Source organism: Stenella coeruleoalba (genome assembly GCF_951394435.1).
Source record: "Stenella coeruleoalba genome assembly, chromosome: 21".
NCBI lineage: Eukaryota > Metazoa > Chordata > Mammalia > Artiodactyla > Delphinidae > Stenella > Stenella coeruleoalba.
Window position 1 is genome coordinate 24,724,155 of NC_137167.1, and position 14,490 is coordinate 24,738,644.

At 49.7% G+C, this 14,490-nt stretch overlaps 1 protein-coding gene across 5 annotated transcripts in view; it reads left to right on the forward strand.

Moving 5' to 3' along the window:
- Window positions 1-14,490, forward strand: part of FBXO25 (F-box protein 25) — a 59,373-nt gene that overhangs the window by 30,239 nt on the left and 14,644 nt on the right. For 3 of the 5 annotated variants that reach the window (XM_079909044.1, XM_079909046.1, XM_079909042.1), the window contains exons 6-8: window positions 10,718-10,811; window positions 12,059-12,243; window positions 13,303-13,485. In XM_079909044.1, the coding sequence (XP_079765170.1) occupies window positions 10,718-10,811; window positions 12,059-12,243; window positions 13,303-13,485 (462 nt within the window). The remainder of the gene's footprint in view (window positions 1-10,717; window positions 10,812-12,058; window positions 12,244-13,302; window positions 13,486-14,490) is intronic. The other 2 variants (XM_079909045.1, XM_079909043.1) reach the window with 1 other exon arrangement.

Below are 14,490 nucleotides of genomic sequence, written 5' to 3' on the forward strand. Positions count from 1 at the left end.
TTAAATTGTCTCTTGCACATCCTGTATATGAAATAAGCCACTTTTGGTGTTGTCTGTTTAAAAATATTTGAGGGCTCCCCTGGTGGCGCAGTGGTTGAGAGTCCGCCTGCCGATGTAGGGGGCGTGGGTTCGTGCCCCGGTCCGGGAAGATCCCACATGCCGCGGAGCGGCTGGGCCCGTGAGCCATGGCCGCTGAGCCTGCGCGTCCGGAGCCTGTGCTCCACAACGGGAAAGGCCACAACAGTGAGAGGCCCGTGTACCGCAAAAAAAAAAAAAAAAAAAAAAAATTTGAAACATCTTCATACCTAGGTTACTTTTGCAATTTTTCAAAATTTTAGTCTGATTTTGAGAAATAAACATTGTTTTTCCAAGCTGCATTCACTCAACTTTTTTTTTTTTTTTTTTTTGGTGGTACGCGGGCCTCTCACTGCTGTGGCCTCTCCCGTCGCGGAGCACAGGCTCCGGACGCGTAGGCTCAGCGGCCACGGCCCACGGGCCCAGCCGCTCCGCGGCACGTGGGATCCTCCTGGACCGGGGCACGAACCCGCGTCCCCTGCGTCGGCAGGCGGACTCTCAACCACTGCGCCACCAGGGAAGCCCCTCACTCAACTTTTTAAAGGAGAATAGAGAACTAATTCCATGTGCCATGTTCCTCAGAACATGGCACCTAATTTAGGGTCACTGTTGAATCACATAGGCAGTGCCTGCCGGCGCTGGTGGGAATCGTAAGGAAACCTGTAAACATGGGGTTGTGAGCTGCCCCCTCCGCACTGTGGTGGGATGGATGAGTGCGTGGTCTCTCACACGCTCCTCGTGCATTCGGCCTGTTCTTAAACCTCATTCACGTTACATTTTGTCCATCTGGCCACGGATAAGTCCAAACACCACTTCTTCCTCTGGGCTAACACGTGTGTAAACACACACACCGCCTGCGCCGCTGAGCTTCGTCCGCACGCTTGTAAACAGTCGTGTTCTTCACCACCATTCAGCAGAATTTGTGTTACAAATGTAATGCTGTATATTTAGTTTCAGACTAGTTGGTAGTCAGCGATATGGCTATTATGTTAAACTGCTGTTAAAACTATCTTGTAATTCACCAAAAAATGCTTATTTATAGATTGAGAATGTTGTCTTGGCCGGCTACTGAAAAGCCCTTAGCATAATTTATTGAACTATTAAACTTATTTCCAGAAAATCAATAAAAACTGGTCTTTACTCACTAGTAATTTTTCTCTCCTTAACTGATTATTTGCAGTTATTATTTTATAATATGTGCTGAGAAACTTCCTTATTGGGGGAAAAAAAATGACAGTCAAGATGCAGTTTAGATTTGGCCCTGGTGAGTGGACAGTTCTTAATATCTGGTCCGTAATTGAGCTTACTTCTCATTCATACCCTTTATATGTAATGTGTAAGTAAATTAAAAGCATTTTTGGTCAGTTTTAGGACCTTACTTTCATTAAGATAAATCAAAGACTTAAATTTGGTGGAATTTTGAAAATTTTAAGTAGAAAAATTAACCAAAAACTTGGAATTATTAGCACATATGTAGTTATTTCGGCGCAAAGGGAGATTTATAGCAGAGTTGGTATTTTAAAAGGCCTTTGAAGTGGGCTTCTAGCTCCGTGTCATGATTGGAGGCTGAGTGTCAGCATCTTTACCTCCTGTCTAGTAGTTGGTGTCCCCTGGTCTGAGGTGGGAGGGATGAGAATGTTGGTGCCCACATTGCTGAGCACCCTTAGGAGAGATGCACGGTCCCATCCTGTGAGGTTGACTTGTCTTTCCAAACTAACAGTGTCAGGGAATCTTCTAATTCACATTCCAGCCATAGACCTCGTCACATCTGTCAGTGATACACATTGAAGTTTCAGCAGTGCAGAGAGGTGGCGTCTGTCCGTAGTGTCAGTGCACACCCGGAAACTGGGCAGCCCCTCAGTGCCAGCCCTTCCTGGGGGAGAGTTGTATTGTGTCTCTCTGTGGGGCGTGTAGGTCATGCATGGTGGCTCCCTGGAGTCCGAGGCCCCCCAGCACTGCGGGGACAGCAGCTGCGGGTCCCCTGGGAGAGACGGGGCGGGCTCAAGGAGAGCATGCACTGGAAGGGTCGGCACTGGGGGCGATGGCCAAAGAGGCTGTCAGGAAACTCCCTGAGAGCAGCACAGGGTAGCAGTTGAAATGTATAAACATGCCGGGTGTGCTGTGCTTCCTAAAGTAGGTTCCTCTTAGGGGAAAAACTCTCAGAATCGTTACGTTTATGTACCTTTATTTGGGTTATTTGGAAAATGAGTTTATACTTCATTCCCTGCCTGTGGTCAATGAGCTTTGCTGCCATCTGTGACACATTATTCACTTTATTTGGCTTGTAAATAGTGACTTTTTTTTACCTTGATTACCTTAACTTCCTCACATTAACTTCCCTATAATTGGAATGTGTTACTCACTGACAGTTGGGTTTCTCTGAGCTTTATTTGAAGCCTGGTCACAGGAGCATCAGGTTTTATCTGTGACAGTAACTCAGCCTCTTGACGGCCCTTCCAGCTCACCCAAGGCTCCTCCCTGAGCTCGGGGAAGCCGCGCCCAGCGGCGGGCCATCCTGCGCGTCGCCCAGGGAGCAGCGCGAGGTGTCGGGTGCTGGCTGTGTGTGCTGCACCGTCGTATTCGTAGTGTTAGGAGAGTTGAACTCTGTAGCTTAATTATTAAAATATTTGTTGAGAAACATTTTAACAGACTTAATACTCACTGCTAGCATTCACGGCCTGTTTAGAGAATAGCTGCTGGCTGGCAGGGCAGGATCTGTGAAGTTTAATAATTGATCAGGCCTTTCCAGCGGTGCTGGTGAACCTGTCGTCTGTGACGTATTTAAGTCCCTTCTTGTACTCGGGGTCATACAGAAAGAATCTACTAACCCTGTAGTCACAGTAGGGGATCAGGAAATATTAATAAATACAGGGTGTGCTTAGGGTGTAACAGATGCACTTATTAGGGTGCTTACGAGAAGTTGGTCATGGAAGATTCATGTTTATACAAGGTGGGATCACACAGAATAGTATTTCTCCATTCAGAGCATTTCACTAAAGGGGTAGGACTTTCCAGAAGCACGTATGATATTCTGAAAGGATATTTCAACAACTTTATGACTTAGAAGGAAGTTTGGCAGTGGAAACCGGATTTCTAAGAGGGATTGTTGGGTAGGGGTAGGGGATTAAGAGGAACAAACCACTGTGTATAAAATAAACAGGCTACAAGAATATATTGTGCAGCACAGGGAATGCAGCCAATAGTTTATAATAACTGTAAATGGAGTATAAGCTTTAAAATTGCCAGGCACTGTGTTGTGCACCTGAAACTTATACAAATGAATAAAGTAAAAGGATTGTTGAGTGACTTGGCCAGGAGGATGCAGCAGGGCCGATTTTGTGGTTTTGCGCTGTGGCTCTTGAAGTGAAGGGCGCCAGGGACCAACGGTCAGGCTTGGAGGCCCCATGGACGCCAGGGGAGCTCTGAAAGGCCACAGCGAGTGCAGCCCCTCTGCAGCTCAGCCCGGCCCCCAGGGACTGCCTGCGTTTTGTCACAGACGTGTACGTGCAGGATCCCACCCGGAAGAGCCAGAGACGAGGGTGTCGGTGTGAGCGGGAAGAGGGGCAGCGAAAAGTTCTGGTGACAGGAGGCAAAGGGGCCGAGTGCGGATGCGCCCCTTGATCTCAGTGGACAGACCCTGAGTTCTCGCTGTCCTTCGAGATGGCACACCTCTCATCACTTTCTTTCCAGTTTTGTCCTGTGTCAGGATTAACTGCGGGAGGTGGCGGTCAGAACAGGGCCCGGCCTCGGGCCAGGGAGTCGGGCGGCTGAGTGGTGGGCCCGGCCCTGCTCCAGGCGTACACAGGCCATACCGGGAGACTCGACGGCTCACAGAGCACCCTCCCTGCTTCTTCACTTCTGATCCTCTGCCAGCTCGATGGGATAACGACCTGAGCCACAGAGGGGTTCACATCTTGCTCATGGGTTGCCTGCGTGAAAAGTTTAGTGGTAGAGTTTTGCTTAAGTCTTTTCACTGTTCCACATTCCTATATTAGAGGAATTATCATGTTTTTGAGGAATTACTTCTAAATAGCGAGTCTGCGGGCCTGAACAGTGTCCCCCAAGCTTTACGTCCACCTGGAGCCTCAGAACATGACCTTATTTGGAAACGGGGTCTTTGCACATGTAATCAGTTAGGATGATGTCCTGCTGGAGTGGGAAGGGCCCTAAACCGATGACTGTGTCCTTAAGAGAAGAGGGAACAGAGACAGTCACAGGGAGAAGCCATGTGAAGAGATTGGCCCAGGGGCTCCACAACACTAGGAGCTGAGTGAGGCAAGGAGGTCCCCTCCCTGGGCCACAACGTAACAGGGCCCTGCCGACACTGGGGTCTGGACCTGCGACCTCAGAACCCTGAGAGTGGTGGCCGCTGACGTACCCCACGCGGCGTGGGGCTGCCTCACGGCAGCCGCGGAAACCATGCAGAAGGGCCGTTACTTCTCCCCTGGGGTGCCGTGTGCTTTTCTCCTTGAGAGGAGAGGTCATGCTTGTTCATGTTTTGTCTTCTGCGAAGGACCAAGCATACTTCTTTACACGATAGTCAGATATTCTCACACCATCTCACTTTGAACATGTGGAAAATGAGCCTGTGTTAACGGTGGGTTAGACGACATGATTGCAAACTAGTCAGTGAAAAAATTACAAAGAGCAGAACCCGGGAGGCCTTCCGTTTTCTGGCACAGGTTGGAAGGAGACCCTGCTGCCACCTGAGTGCGTATGAGAACACATTTTGCTGATGAATCGTTGAAACCGACTGATGGTGAAAAGAGCAGGGGGCCTCAGAGCAGACGGTTGTCGCGCACGTGGGTCTCCTGCAGACTTGCCGCTGGCCCGCACACCCGGAACCCAGGCCGCGTCGGAAGGCTCCATGGGGAGGGCTGTCCCTCTGCCACTGAGGTCCCCCAGGAGGTGCCCATCATAGCGACTCTGGGTGAAAATGTACCTGATGCACCTCCTCCGTGTTAGTGACACCCTTTCCTTCTGTTCGAGGTAAGGGATTGGTGGTGGTGGGGTGTCATTTGGGCCCCTTGCCTGTCCGTCAGGTAGGACAGGTTGGGCCTCCTCACCGCAGGGCACCAGGTGCAGTGTGTGCAGGGCCGGGGCCACTCGGGTATTCACGTGACCTCTGCCCTTGAGCTGGGGAGCTGGTCTGCCCATCTTTACACGCCTCCTTAGGTCCTGGGACTCTGGCCCCAGGAGTTTGTTTCCCAACACTCCTCAATCTTTGGATGTGAACTCCTGTTTCCCAAGTGCTTCCTGGGTCCTTTAGATAGTGGAATCATGAAAACAAGGGAAAGGACGTCTCCAGCTGGACCGTCTGGTTATGTGAAGATGTTTAGCTTCTTCCTGATCTCTGCCAAGGACCACGTGGCATGAACAGTTCACGAGGAGACAGGAGGGGGGAGACCATGGTCGTGGACGAGCTTCCAGGGACCCGCGAGGCAGCAGCAGGGCCAGGGGGTGGAGGGGCCGGACCTCTGTGTTGGGTTGTGTCTTGTTTTCTCAGTTTACTGACCAGGGATGTCTTCTTCCATGACACCTAACGGGGTTTGTATCTGCCCCGAGGCTGCCTTGACGAGTTCGTGGTGGGATCATAACAAGCTCTTGAACGTGCTCAGCTCAGGAGCGCTTGCTACGCTTGACTGACCTTTTGAGGGTGGCTTAGATGGAAGGACAGCAGCCATGCAGGTCCAGCTCTGTCCCCAGATTCAGGGAGGAGAAGCGGGCAAGATGTGCCTCAGGTCACAGGCGCTCCTGACAGCAGAGATGCGTGTATTAAAGGTCTTCTTTGTCTTGATACTATAGCGTTCTCCTCTCGTGGAAAGCAGTGACTTCCTGACACGCGTGGAGACATTTTAAAACAGTGGCCTTTTGAGTTCAGGGCGACTGTTGAGAGGGACCATCCGTAGAATCTCTGACCTGAGCCTTTGTGTGCCACGTTGCAGTGTCTTGGGTCACAGCCCAGCTTGGTCCCTGTCACGTGCCCACTCCCTGGGCACCCCCCCACACACATACCCCCAGCACCTGGAATAGACCTGGAGCTGCTCCACTCGCAATGAGGGGACGGATGAGCAGGTTGTCCTGTGAGTTGTTCTGGTGATTTTTTCCATGGTAAACATTCTGCACAAATTCTACCTGAATATGAACTGGCTCGTAAGAGACTAAAATAATTAATTTGCCAGTCGTTTTACTGAACCTACAGGCACCTCCTCTTTTCAAGAAAACTGGTATTTAGAAATGGAGGAAGTTCCTTATTAGAAAACAAATTCTTCACAAAAGGAATGCCCTCTGAGTTCCTTAGCACAAAAAGATGTGTTTACATTTTATTTTTTTAAAAACGTCCTTCTTGTTGATTCAAGAATTGGTATAGGCTACTTACTCCAGGAGTTTCTCTAATTTTTTCCTTTAAAAAGCGTTGGATTAAAGTAAGCTAGCAAAATATGTAACTGCTCCTAAGAACAAGATTCATGAAGGAGAAGAGACCACGTGGGACCTCCCAGGGATGCCTGCTTCCAGTCAAAGGAAACACTACTGGACACTAACTGGACAGTTTGGCCTCAAGAGAATTAAATTAGATGCTGTAGCTCTGACGTTTTATGGGATGTGTGTGCAGCCAGCAGGAGTGTGCTGATTAGATGGCATGTCCTCTGGAAATTTGAAATGTCACTAGCACAGAGTCTGCAAGTGTCCAGTACCATCTTCATTTTTCTTTAACTTCCCGCATATTTATGCTGCCAACAATGTAACTTGTAGAATGTGACCAAACGCAAGAACTAAGAATTCTTTTAATAAAACTGAAATTATAGATTGTGTAACAATTCAATTCATAGAAGATAACAGTTTTTCCTTCTGCCAGTATTAGAAGTCAGTGACTAGGATGAGAGTCAAATGAGGTGTTAATTCCCACGGAGGGTAGACAAGAGGGACAGTCCGAAAAGAGGTCACTTCTCACAGGCCGTCTGCCCAAGCTGGTCCCCCAGATGGGACCCTTGTTCTCGACGCAGCCTGCGTTCGCCCTGCATGAGATACCCTCATCCCTGGGGGAGGAACGGGGCCACGGACCTTGGGAGAACCTGATGAAAGCTCCTGACACTTCCCGGAGAGTTACAACAACGTGGACGCAGAGTCTGCGAATAAGCCTGCGTGCTGGCACTGCTCCGGCTTTGTGAACATCTAGGTGAGAATCTGCTATTGCAGAGTTTAGGTCTCATTCCTTTTTCATTAAATACAGTAAAACTGAGAAGACTTTTAAAATCAGGTAATCAACTTGCACATCGCTGAAGCCTGTGGAAGCTGTTCGCTGCGTCCTGACACGCGTGAGGTGCACGGGACGCAGGTGGCAAGAGTTTGCAGTGTTTCAGTCCTGAATCCGGTCCCTGTTACTGTGTGACTTTGGGGTCATTTTCCTCATCTCTGGGCCTCAGTTCTCGCTGTGCAGCGTGATAATACAGTACGTCTTCTAGGGGTGTTGTAAGAATTAGGCAGTCATGTCCAGCCCTTCCGGTAGGCGCCTCGGTAATAACGGGTCAGTGTGGAAATCTGTGTGAAGCCAGGAGTGAAGACGGCATGGCCCCCGGCTTCTGCCCATTGAGGGTGCCCTGTGCTGCACGAAAGAGCGACCTGAACATGAAACCGTCACCCTCTGTCCTTCCCTCACACCCACGCTGTCATCCTGACCACGTAACACGTGCACTTGGGCATTCCAGACGTGCCTGGGAGCTCAGATAGCTGAGGTTTTCCGTACTTTTATTTAATTCTAGCTTTAGTATATTATCATCAGAGAGTTCGGCCTGTACGATCTCTGTTTTTTTGAAATGCGTTAAATTTTCCTTTGTGGCCATTTTCATAGTTAATTTTTGTAAATATTCTATTGACACATAAGAAAAATGCAGATTCTCTATTTGAAGGATATAAGTTTTTCTGCTTATTTATTAAACAAGGTTTGGCGGTTATATTATTTAATTCCTCCACATCCTTACTTGTTTAGAATTGTTAAATTTGAAAAGACGTATAAAAATCTCCCACAATATTTGTATTTTTGACAAATTCTCTTTAGGTTTCCAACAGATTTTGTCTTATATATCTAGCTGAATAGGGGCTAATGTGTGGTTATATCTTCTTTGTAAATTGTCTTCTGGGGGCTTCCCTGGTGGCGCAGTGGTTAAGAACCCACCTGCCAATTCAGGGGACACAGGTTCAAGCCCTGGTCTGGGAAGATCCCACGTGCCATGGAGCAACTAAGCCTGTGCGCCACAACTACTGAGCCTGCGCTCTAGAGCCCGTGAGCTACAACTACTGAGCCCATGTGCCACAACTACTGAAACCCATGCACCTAGAACCCATGCTCCGCAACAAAGAGAAGCCACCGCAATGAGAAGCCCCGCTCGCCACAACTAGAGAAAGCCCGCACGCAGCAACCAAGACCCAAAGCAGCCAAAAAATTAAAAAAAAAAATTGTCTTCTGCACTTTTATGTTAATTACCATTTTAACCTAAGATTTCACTGTCATCTATTAACATGGTCACTCTTGTGTTTGCACATCCCACTGTGGTGGTTTTTCTGGTGGGTGCCCTGTGGATAACTAGCTAACCCACCATGCCAACCCCACGCCTTCTGCTAGTGAGTTCAGCCTTTTTCTAAAGGATTTTTTTACGTGATATTAGAAAACTGTAGTTTTTGTTGATGATAGGAGGAGGTGGTTGGAATACTTACTTCCTTTTGTGACAGAATATCCATTCTCAGACTAAGACCTGGTGTCAGGGGTCCTCCTCACTTCGAAACTACTGAGGACCCCAAAGAAATTTGCTTATGTGGGTTTTGTCTATTAATATTTACCATATGGAAGTTAAAATAAGTTTTAAAAAAATTTCTCTATTTAAAAATAAAGAGTGCCTGTGTCCTCCTGTGCCCATCTTCGCAGCGTCTGCGATGGTGGAAGATGGTGCGTTCTCAGGGCTGGATTCAGCGTGTGCAGCATCCTCGTGGGGCACCGGGACCCTGCACTGCACACGAGTGAGGCGGCAGTGGTACCAGGGAAGTAGCTTAGATCTGGGGTCCCGGGGGTCCCTGGACGGCTCTCTGAGGGCCGCGGCCCATGGGCTCCGCACTCTCATTTTTCTTTGCGGAGCAGGAGAGGCATGTATTTGCATATTCTGGTCTGTTTCTCTCAGATCCTGAGGGTCTTGAGAGCAGGGAGCCTGTCAGGGAAGATTGGTTGTTACTCACTGCCCAGGGCTGGTGGCTCGGTCTGTCGGGTCAGCGCTGGGAGCCCCACCCCTTCCGGCTGTAGTTAGCAGTGAAGCTGGCCCCAGGTCTCTAAGTTGGTTGTAAACGCAGGCAGGGAAAGGGTCTGAGTCAGTTAAAGTGGTGCTGATTGTGATGCTGGTCGAACAAGGAAGACGGGAGGTGCTAACATTTTGCTTTGTGACCACCTAGAGGGGTGGGACAGGGAGGGTGGGAGGGAGACGCAAGAGGGAGGAGATATGGGGACATATGTACATGTATAGCTGATTCACTTTGTTATACAGCAGAAACTGGCGCACCATTGTAAAGCAATTATACTCCAATAAAGATGTTAAAAAAAAAAAAAGATTGAGGAGCCGGACTGATCTTGTAGCCTTGGGCTTCTCAGGTGTTCTCTGGCCAGGGCCCTGGAGTGTTGTTTCTGTGTTCACTGCAGCATAGGACACTTTTATGTAAATATACTGGAAGTTGCAGAATGATTTTTTTCCCAACAATCATCATGTGATTGTCATATTTGTAATTTTTTTTAACTTCCACGGTCAACATGGCAATGTAAGTATGTGAGTTAGCATTTTCTTTTCTCCCTCTGGAAACTCACAGAGGCAGCTAGGAGGATTGGAAAGGAGAGATGAAAAATTCCTTTTTCAGAGAAATAGGCAGATGTAATTCACAGATTCTAAAATCTGTTTAAGGCTTACCCACAGTGGCTCAGATGCCTAAGAACTAAGAAACAGTATGGGCAGAAACAGTATGGGAAGAAGTGAATGGATGTGTCCAGGTGGGGAGGACTTGGCAGAGGTAGCCCTGGACCACACCAGAGACACGCGTGGCCCAGGGCGAGGCCCCGCGTGGGAGGCGGAAATTACAGGACGTGAGGGGACGCGGGGAAGCGGCTGACACAGGACTCCTGAGACCCAGTTTGTACAGAGGTGGGCCGTGGGTTCACCGAAGACTGATACGGATGAGCCGTGTTTGTGACAACCAGCTCTCCCCGGAGCAGCTGAGGGGAGGGGACAGCACTGGGGTAGAGAAGCGGGAAGGCTGTCCCGTCCTTCCCAGGCCTTCCCTGCCAGCTGCCGTGCTGGCATCGCGTGCAGGAGCCTGGGAGGCACGCCAGGCAGCAGCTGCGGGAGGGAGGGGCAGTGCCATGCGTGTCAGGCGGGAGGCCGGAGGGACAGACGTGATGTGAGGCTGTTGGGGAAGGTCCGGCTCAGCTCGTGTGAGGCTGGGACATTCAGAGGAAAGGGCACAGCAGGATGCTGGGTGGACCCCCAAAGATGTGCCGTCGTGGGGAGGGTGTCACGGCCTGCGGCCTGCGTTCTCCTTCCCTGTCACTTGGGGGCGTTTCCCTTCAGAGGTGATGCTCACCTGTAACTCCCCCCACCCTCCCCCCCCACAGCTGTTGCAGCTGATCGCAAAGTCCCAGCTGACCTCACTGAGCGGTGTGGCCCAGAAGAACTACTTCAACGTTCTGGATAAAATCGTTCAAAAAGGTAAGGTGATGACCGATATTTTTAATAATCTAAATCTTAATTAGAAATTCGGTGCAAGGAGATTGGATTTTTCTTTTATTTCCCCCCAGTATTAATGGTGTCAAATAATGTGATGGTGTCAGGGCAAGGGCAAGGGCTCGGGTTGCCTGCTCAGTTCTTGATGTTGTTATTGTTGTTCTTTAAAAGGTGCTTTTGCATACAGAAGAACATATTGTAATGAGAAAGACAATTTTTTTTGTTTTGGGGCCACACTGCGTGGCATGTGGGATCTTAGTTCCCCGATTAGGGATCAGACCCGTGCCCCCTGCAGTGGAAGCGCGGCGTCTTAACCGCTGGACCACCAGGGAAGTCCCAGAGAAAGGTAATTAATCCCTGAGTTTTAAAAAAGACACTTACTGTTTCATGGGTAACTAGTCACAGCTCACCTTAGCTGTATAGTGTTTCTATAATTAGCAGGGTTGTGACTTAGTTCTTAGGCATCGGCTAAGCCTGTCATTTTAATTTAATGTTTGTCCTGATTAGTGGCCAGTAATAAACGGAACTTTGAGTTTATGCATATATATGCCATTTTAAATATCCATTCTCATGATTAAGTATAAAAGAAAACAGAGACTGACAGGTTTAAAGGCAAAACTGTAGACTCAACCAAAAATACACTATCAGACAATATTTTGAAGTTTTAAAATCTCATCCTACTTGTGATATCTCAGAAATGATGCCACTTTGGAGTTGCAGTGAAATTAGATCATAATTTTTTATTGTGGTTAAATATACATAAAATTTACCATCGTAACCACTCTTAAGTGCACAGCTCAGTGGCGTTAAGTACATTCACATCATCGTGCAGCGATGGCCACCATCATCTGCAGAGCTCACCTTGCAGAGCTGACGCTCTGTCCCTATAAACACCAACCAGCACGACCCTCCCCCCACTGCCCAGCCCCTGGCGCCCACCATCTACTTTCTGTCTCTATGAATTTGACTATTCTAAGGGCCTCATATAAGGAGAATCACACAATACTTGTTCATTTGTGGCTGGTTCTTATCATAAGGGCTTCAAGTTTCATCTACGTCGTAGCACGTGTCAGAATTTCCTTCCTGTTTAAGGCTGAGTAATATTCCATTGTGTGTATGTATCACACTCTGTATATCTGTGTTATCTGTTAATGGGCCCTTGGGCTGTGAAAGCAGGTCATTCTTAACAGCGGGGGTTGACTGTATCAGTGCATTGTTTTTGTTTGTTCCAGTTCTCGATGACCACCAAAACCCTCGCCTAATCAAAGATCTTCTCCAAGACCTAAGCTCTACCCTTTGCATTCTAATTAGAGGAGTGGGGAAGTCCGTTCTGGTGGGAAATATCAACATTTGGGTTTGCCGGTTAGAAACTATTCTCAACTGGCAACAGCAGCTACAGAATCTTCAGATGACTGAGGTATGCATTTCTTGGCCTACAAGTGAGTACGCTCTGTTTTTCTGTTACAAACACTGTTGTTACTTCTAAGCGTATGTGAAAGACTATTACAGCTTTTCCAAAGGTTTTTTTCCTTTACATTTCATAAATATTAAACTGTTTTAAGATGGATTAAGACCAGAAGACCTTTTAATGGGTTATAGGTGTCATTGGAAAGACGGTGGGGATGGTAATTATTAAAAAGAGCTGATCCTGTGGGTGATGAGGTGGTGAATTGATTTACCTTTATAGGAGATTAGGTATTTCAGGCTAAAATAACGTTCAATGGATTAAGGCTAAATCGTATAGCAGTGACTCCGTTCATTTGCTGTTGCTTCTCTAGGGTTGATGTGTTGTACGCTGCATGGTGTGTGTACATGTGTTTGTAGTTCAGAAGGAGCATGCAGATCACTCCAGTTGTTCTGATGCTTTTTGTTTATTCTGGTAACTAGTTTCATCAAGAAAAATGTTGACCCTATTGACTAAAGTAAGTGTTTTAGGTTGTGTTTTATTTATCTCTGGTTGCTTTCAAAGGTGGCGTTGGAACACTGTAACTTTGGGCCATTTATTTGCTACCTAGATGTGGGATTTACAAAGAGCAGTGATTCCCTAATTAAGGCCCTGCAGTTACAAGGGACGATCTAACATCCAGTGTCCAGGCGGCCTTGGTGTGAGTGCCGCACAGACCCCACCTCGTTCCCACGGGCAGAGGCTTGTGCTGTGAGGGCCACACGCATCTGGGGCGTGTCTGCTATCCAGGCCTTGATAGACGTGGCCAGGTGCCACTGTCCCCTAGTAGCTGATCGTGGTGACGCCTCGTCAGCTGGCGAACTCGGGGAGTGTGGGTGTCAGCAGTCGGGATCCCCAGGGAAGGGAATGCTTGTCGCGCAGGTCCAGGCAGGGCCGCTGCTGGGCGCTATCTGGAGAGAAGTGGGGAGGAAGGAGGGGCGGGCGGCCTTCCCGTCGCCTGGGCCTCAGACGTCAGTGTGAGTGCCGCGCTCCTGCGCCTTCTCGCTGGAGTAAGCGCGCGCGTCCTCCCAGCAGGTGGACAGCGGCCTGACGCTCAGCGACCTTCCCGTGCACATGCTCAGCAACATCCTGTACAGGTTCTCGGATGGGTGGGACATCGTCACTCTGGGTCAGGTGACCCCGACGCTGTCCGCGCTTAGCGAGGACCGGCGGCTGTGGAAGAAGCTCTGCCAGTACCACTTCGGCGAGAAGCAGGTGAGCATGGGCTCCGGCCCCAGCGGCCAGGCCTGGCCACTTCGGGGAATGGGCTAGAATCACTTACGGGAAAGCTTGTTCTTCATGTTGAGAAAGAGCTGTGATTCTAAGCACAGCCCAGAACAGAGAAGCAGAACAAGAGCAGGTTCTTCCTGTCGAGGACGTGCCCCTCATCTTTCCCGCAACTCGAGGCCCCTCTCCGGGTGGTGTGTCACCTCTGGGATCATGGGTGGCCACCCGCTCCCCACACCCCTGCCCTCCCAGGACCGGGACTAGCCACGGGGACCGGCGGACTCCTGTGTGTCCCCCTCATCGTTGCCCCCCTCCTCGCCCCCCACCCCGTGTTGTTTCTGGAGTGAAGCACCGACAGCTGGGCATCCACGACACGCACAGCAGCGTGAAGGGCAGGGGACAGTCTCGGATGGGGCAGGATGTGATCCTGCCCCAGGGGGTCCTTGACGAGGGGACAGATGTCACGTGTCTCTTCAGACACGGGCTTGGGGGATGTGTGGGGTCACGTGTCCGTCCCCTAGGTGGACACGGCCACTCTGAGGGGCATGGCGGGCAGGGGCGTCCTGGAGGTGAGCAGGTTCGGGCCCTGAAACTGAGCAGTGCGTGCTGGAGGGGGTGAGGCTGGGTGCGGCCAGGCCACGGGGCCGCCATGGTCCCCCTTCTCGGGGCGGGGGGTGGGGGCGCCCCGGAGTGGAGTCTAATATTCCGAGGAACCGAGAAGCTGTTGCTCAAAGTCGCCGCCCCATTGGGCAGCCCCCGACTGCTCCACGCCCCCATCCCCACCTGTTACTGAGTGTTTGGTCACAGCCTCACGGGGGGCGTGAGGGGCTGCCTCCTCCCATCCCTGATCTGATGCCCGAGGCGCTGAGCATCTTTTCATGTGCTTGTTGCCCATTTGTATGTCTCTTCAAGTCCTTTGCCCATTTTGTATTTGGATTGTCTTTCTGTTACTGAGTTGTGTTCTTTTTGTGTTCTAGTTACAAGTCCCTGGCA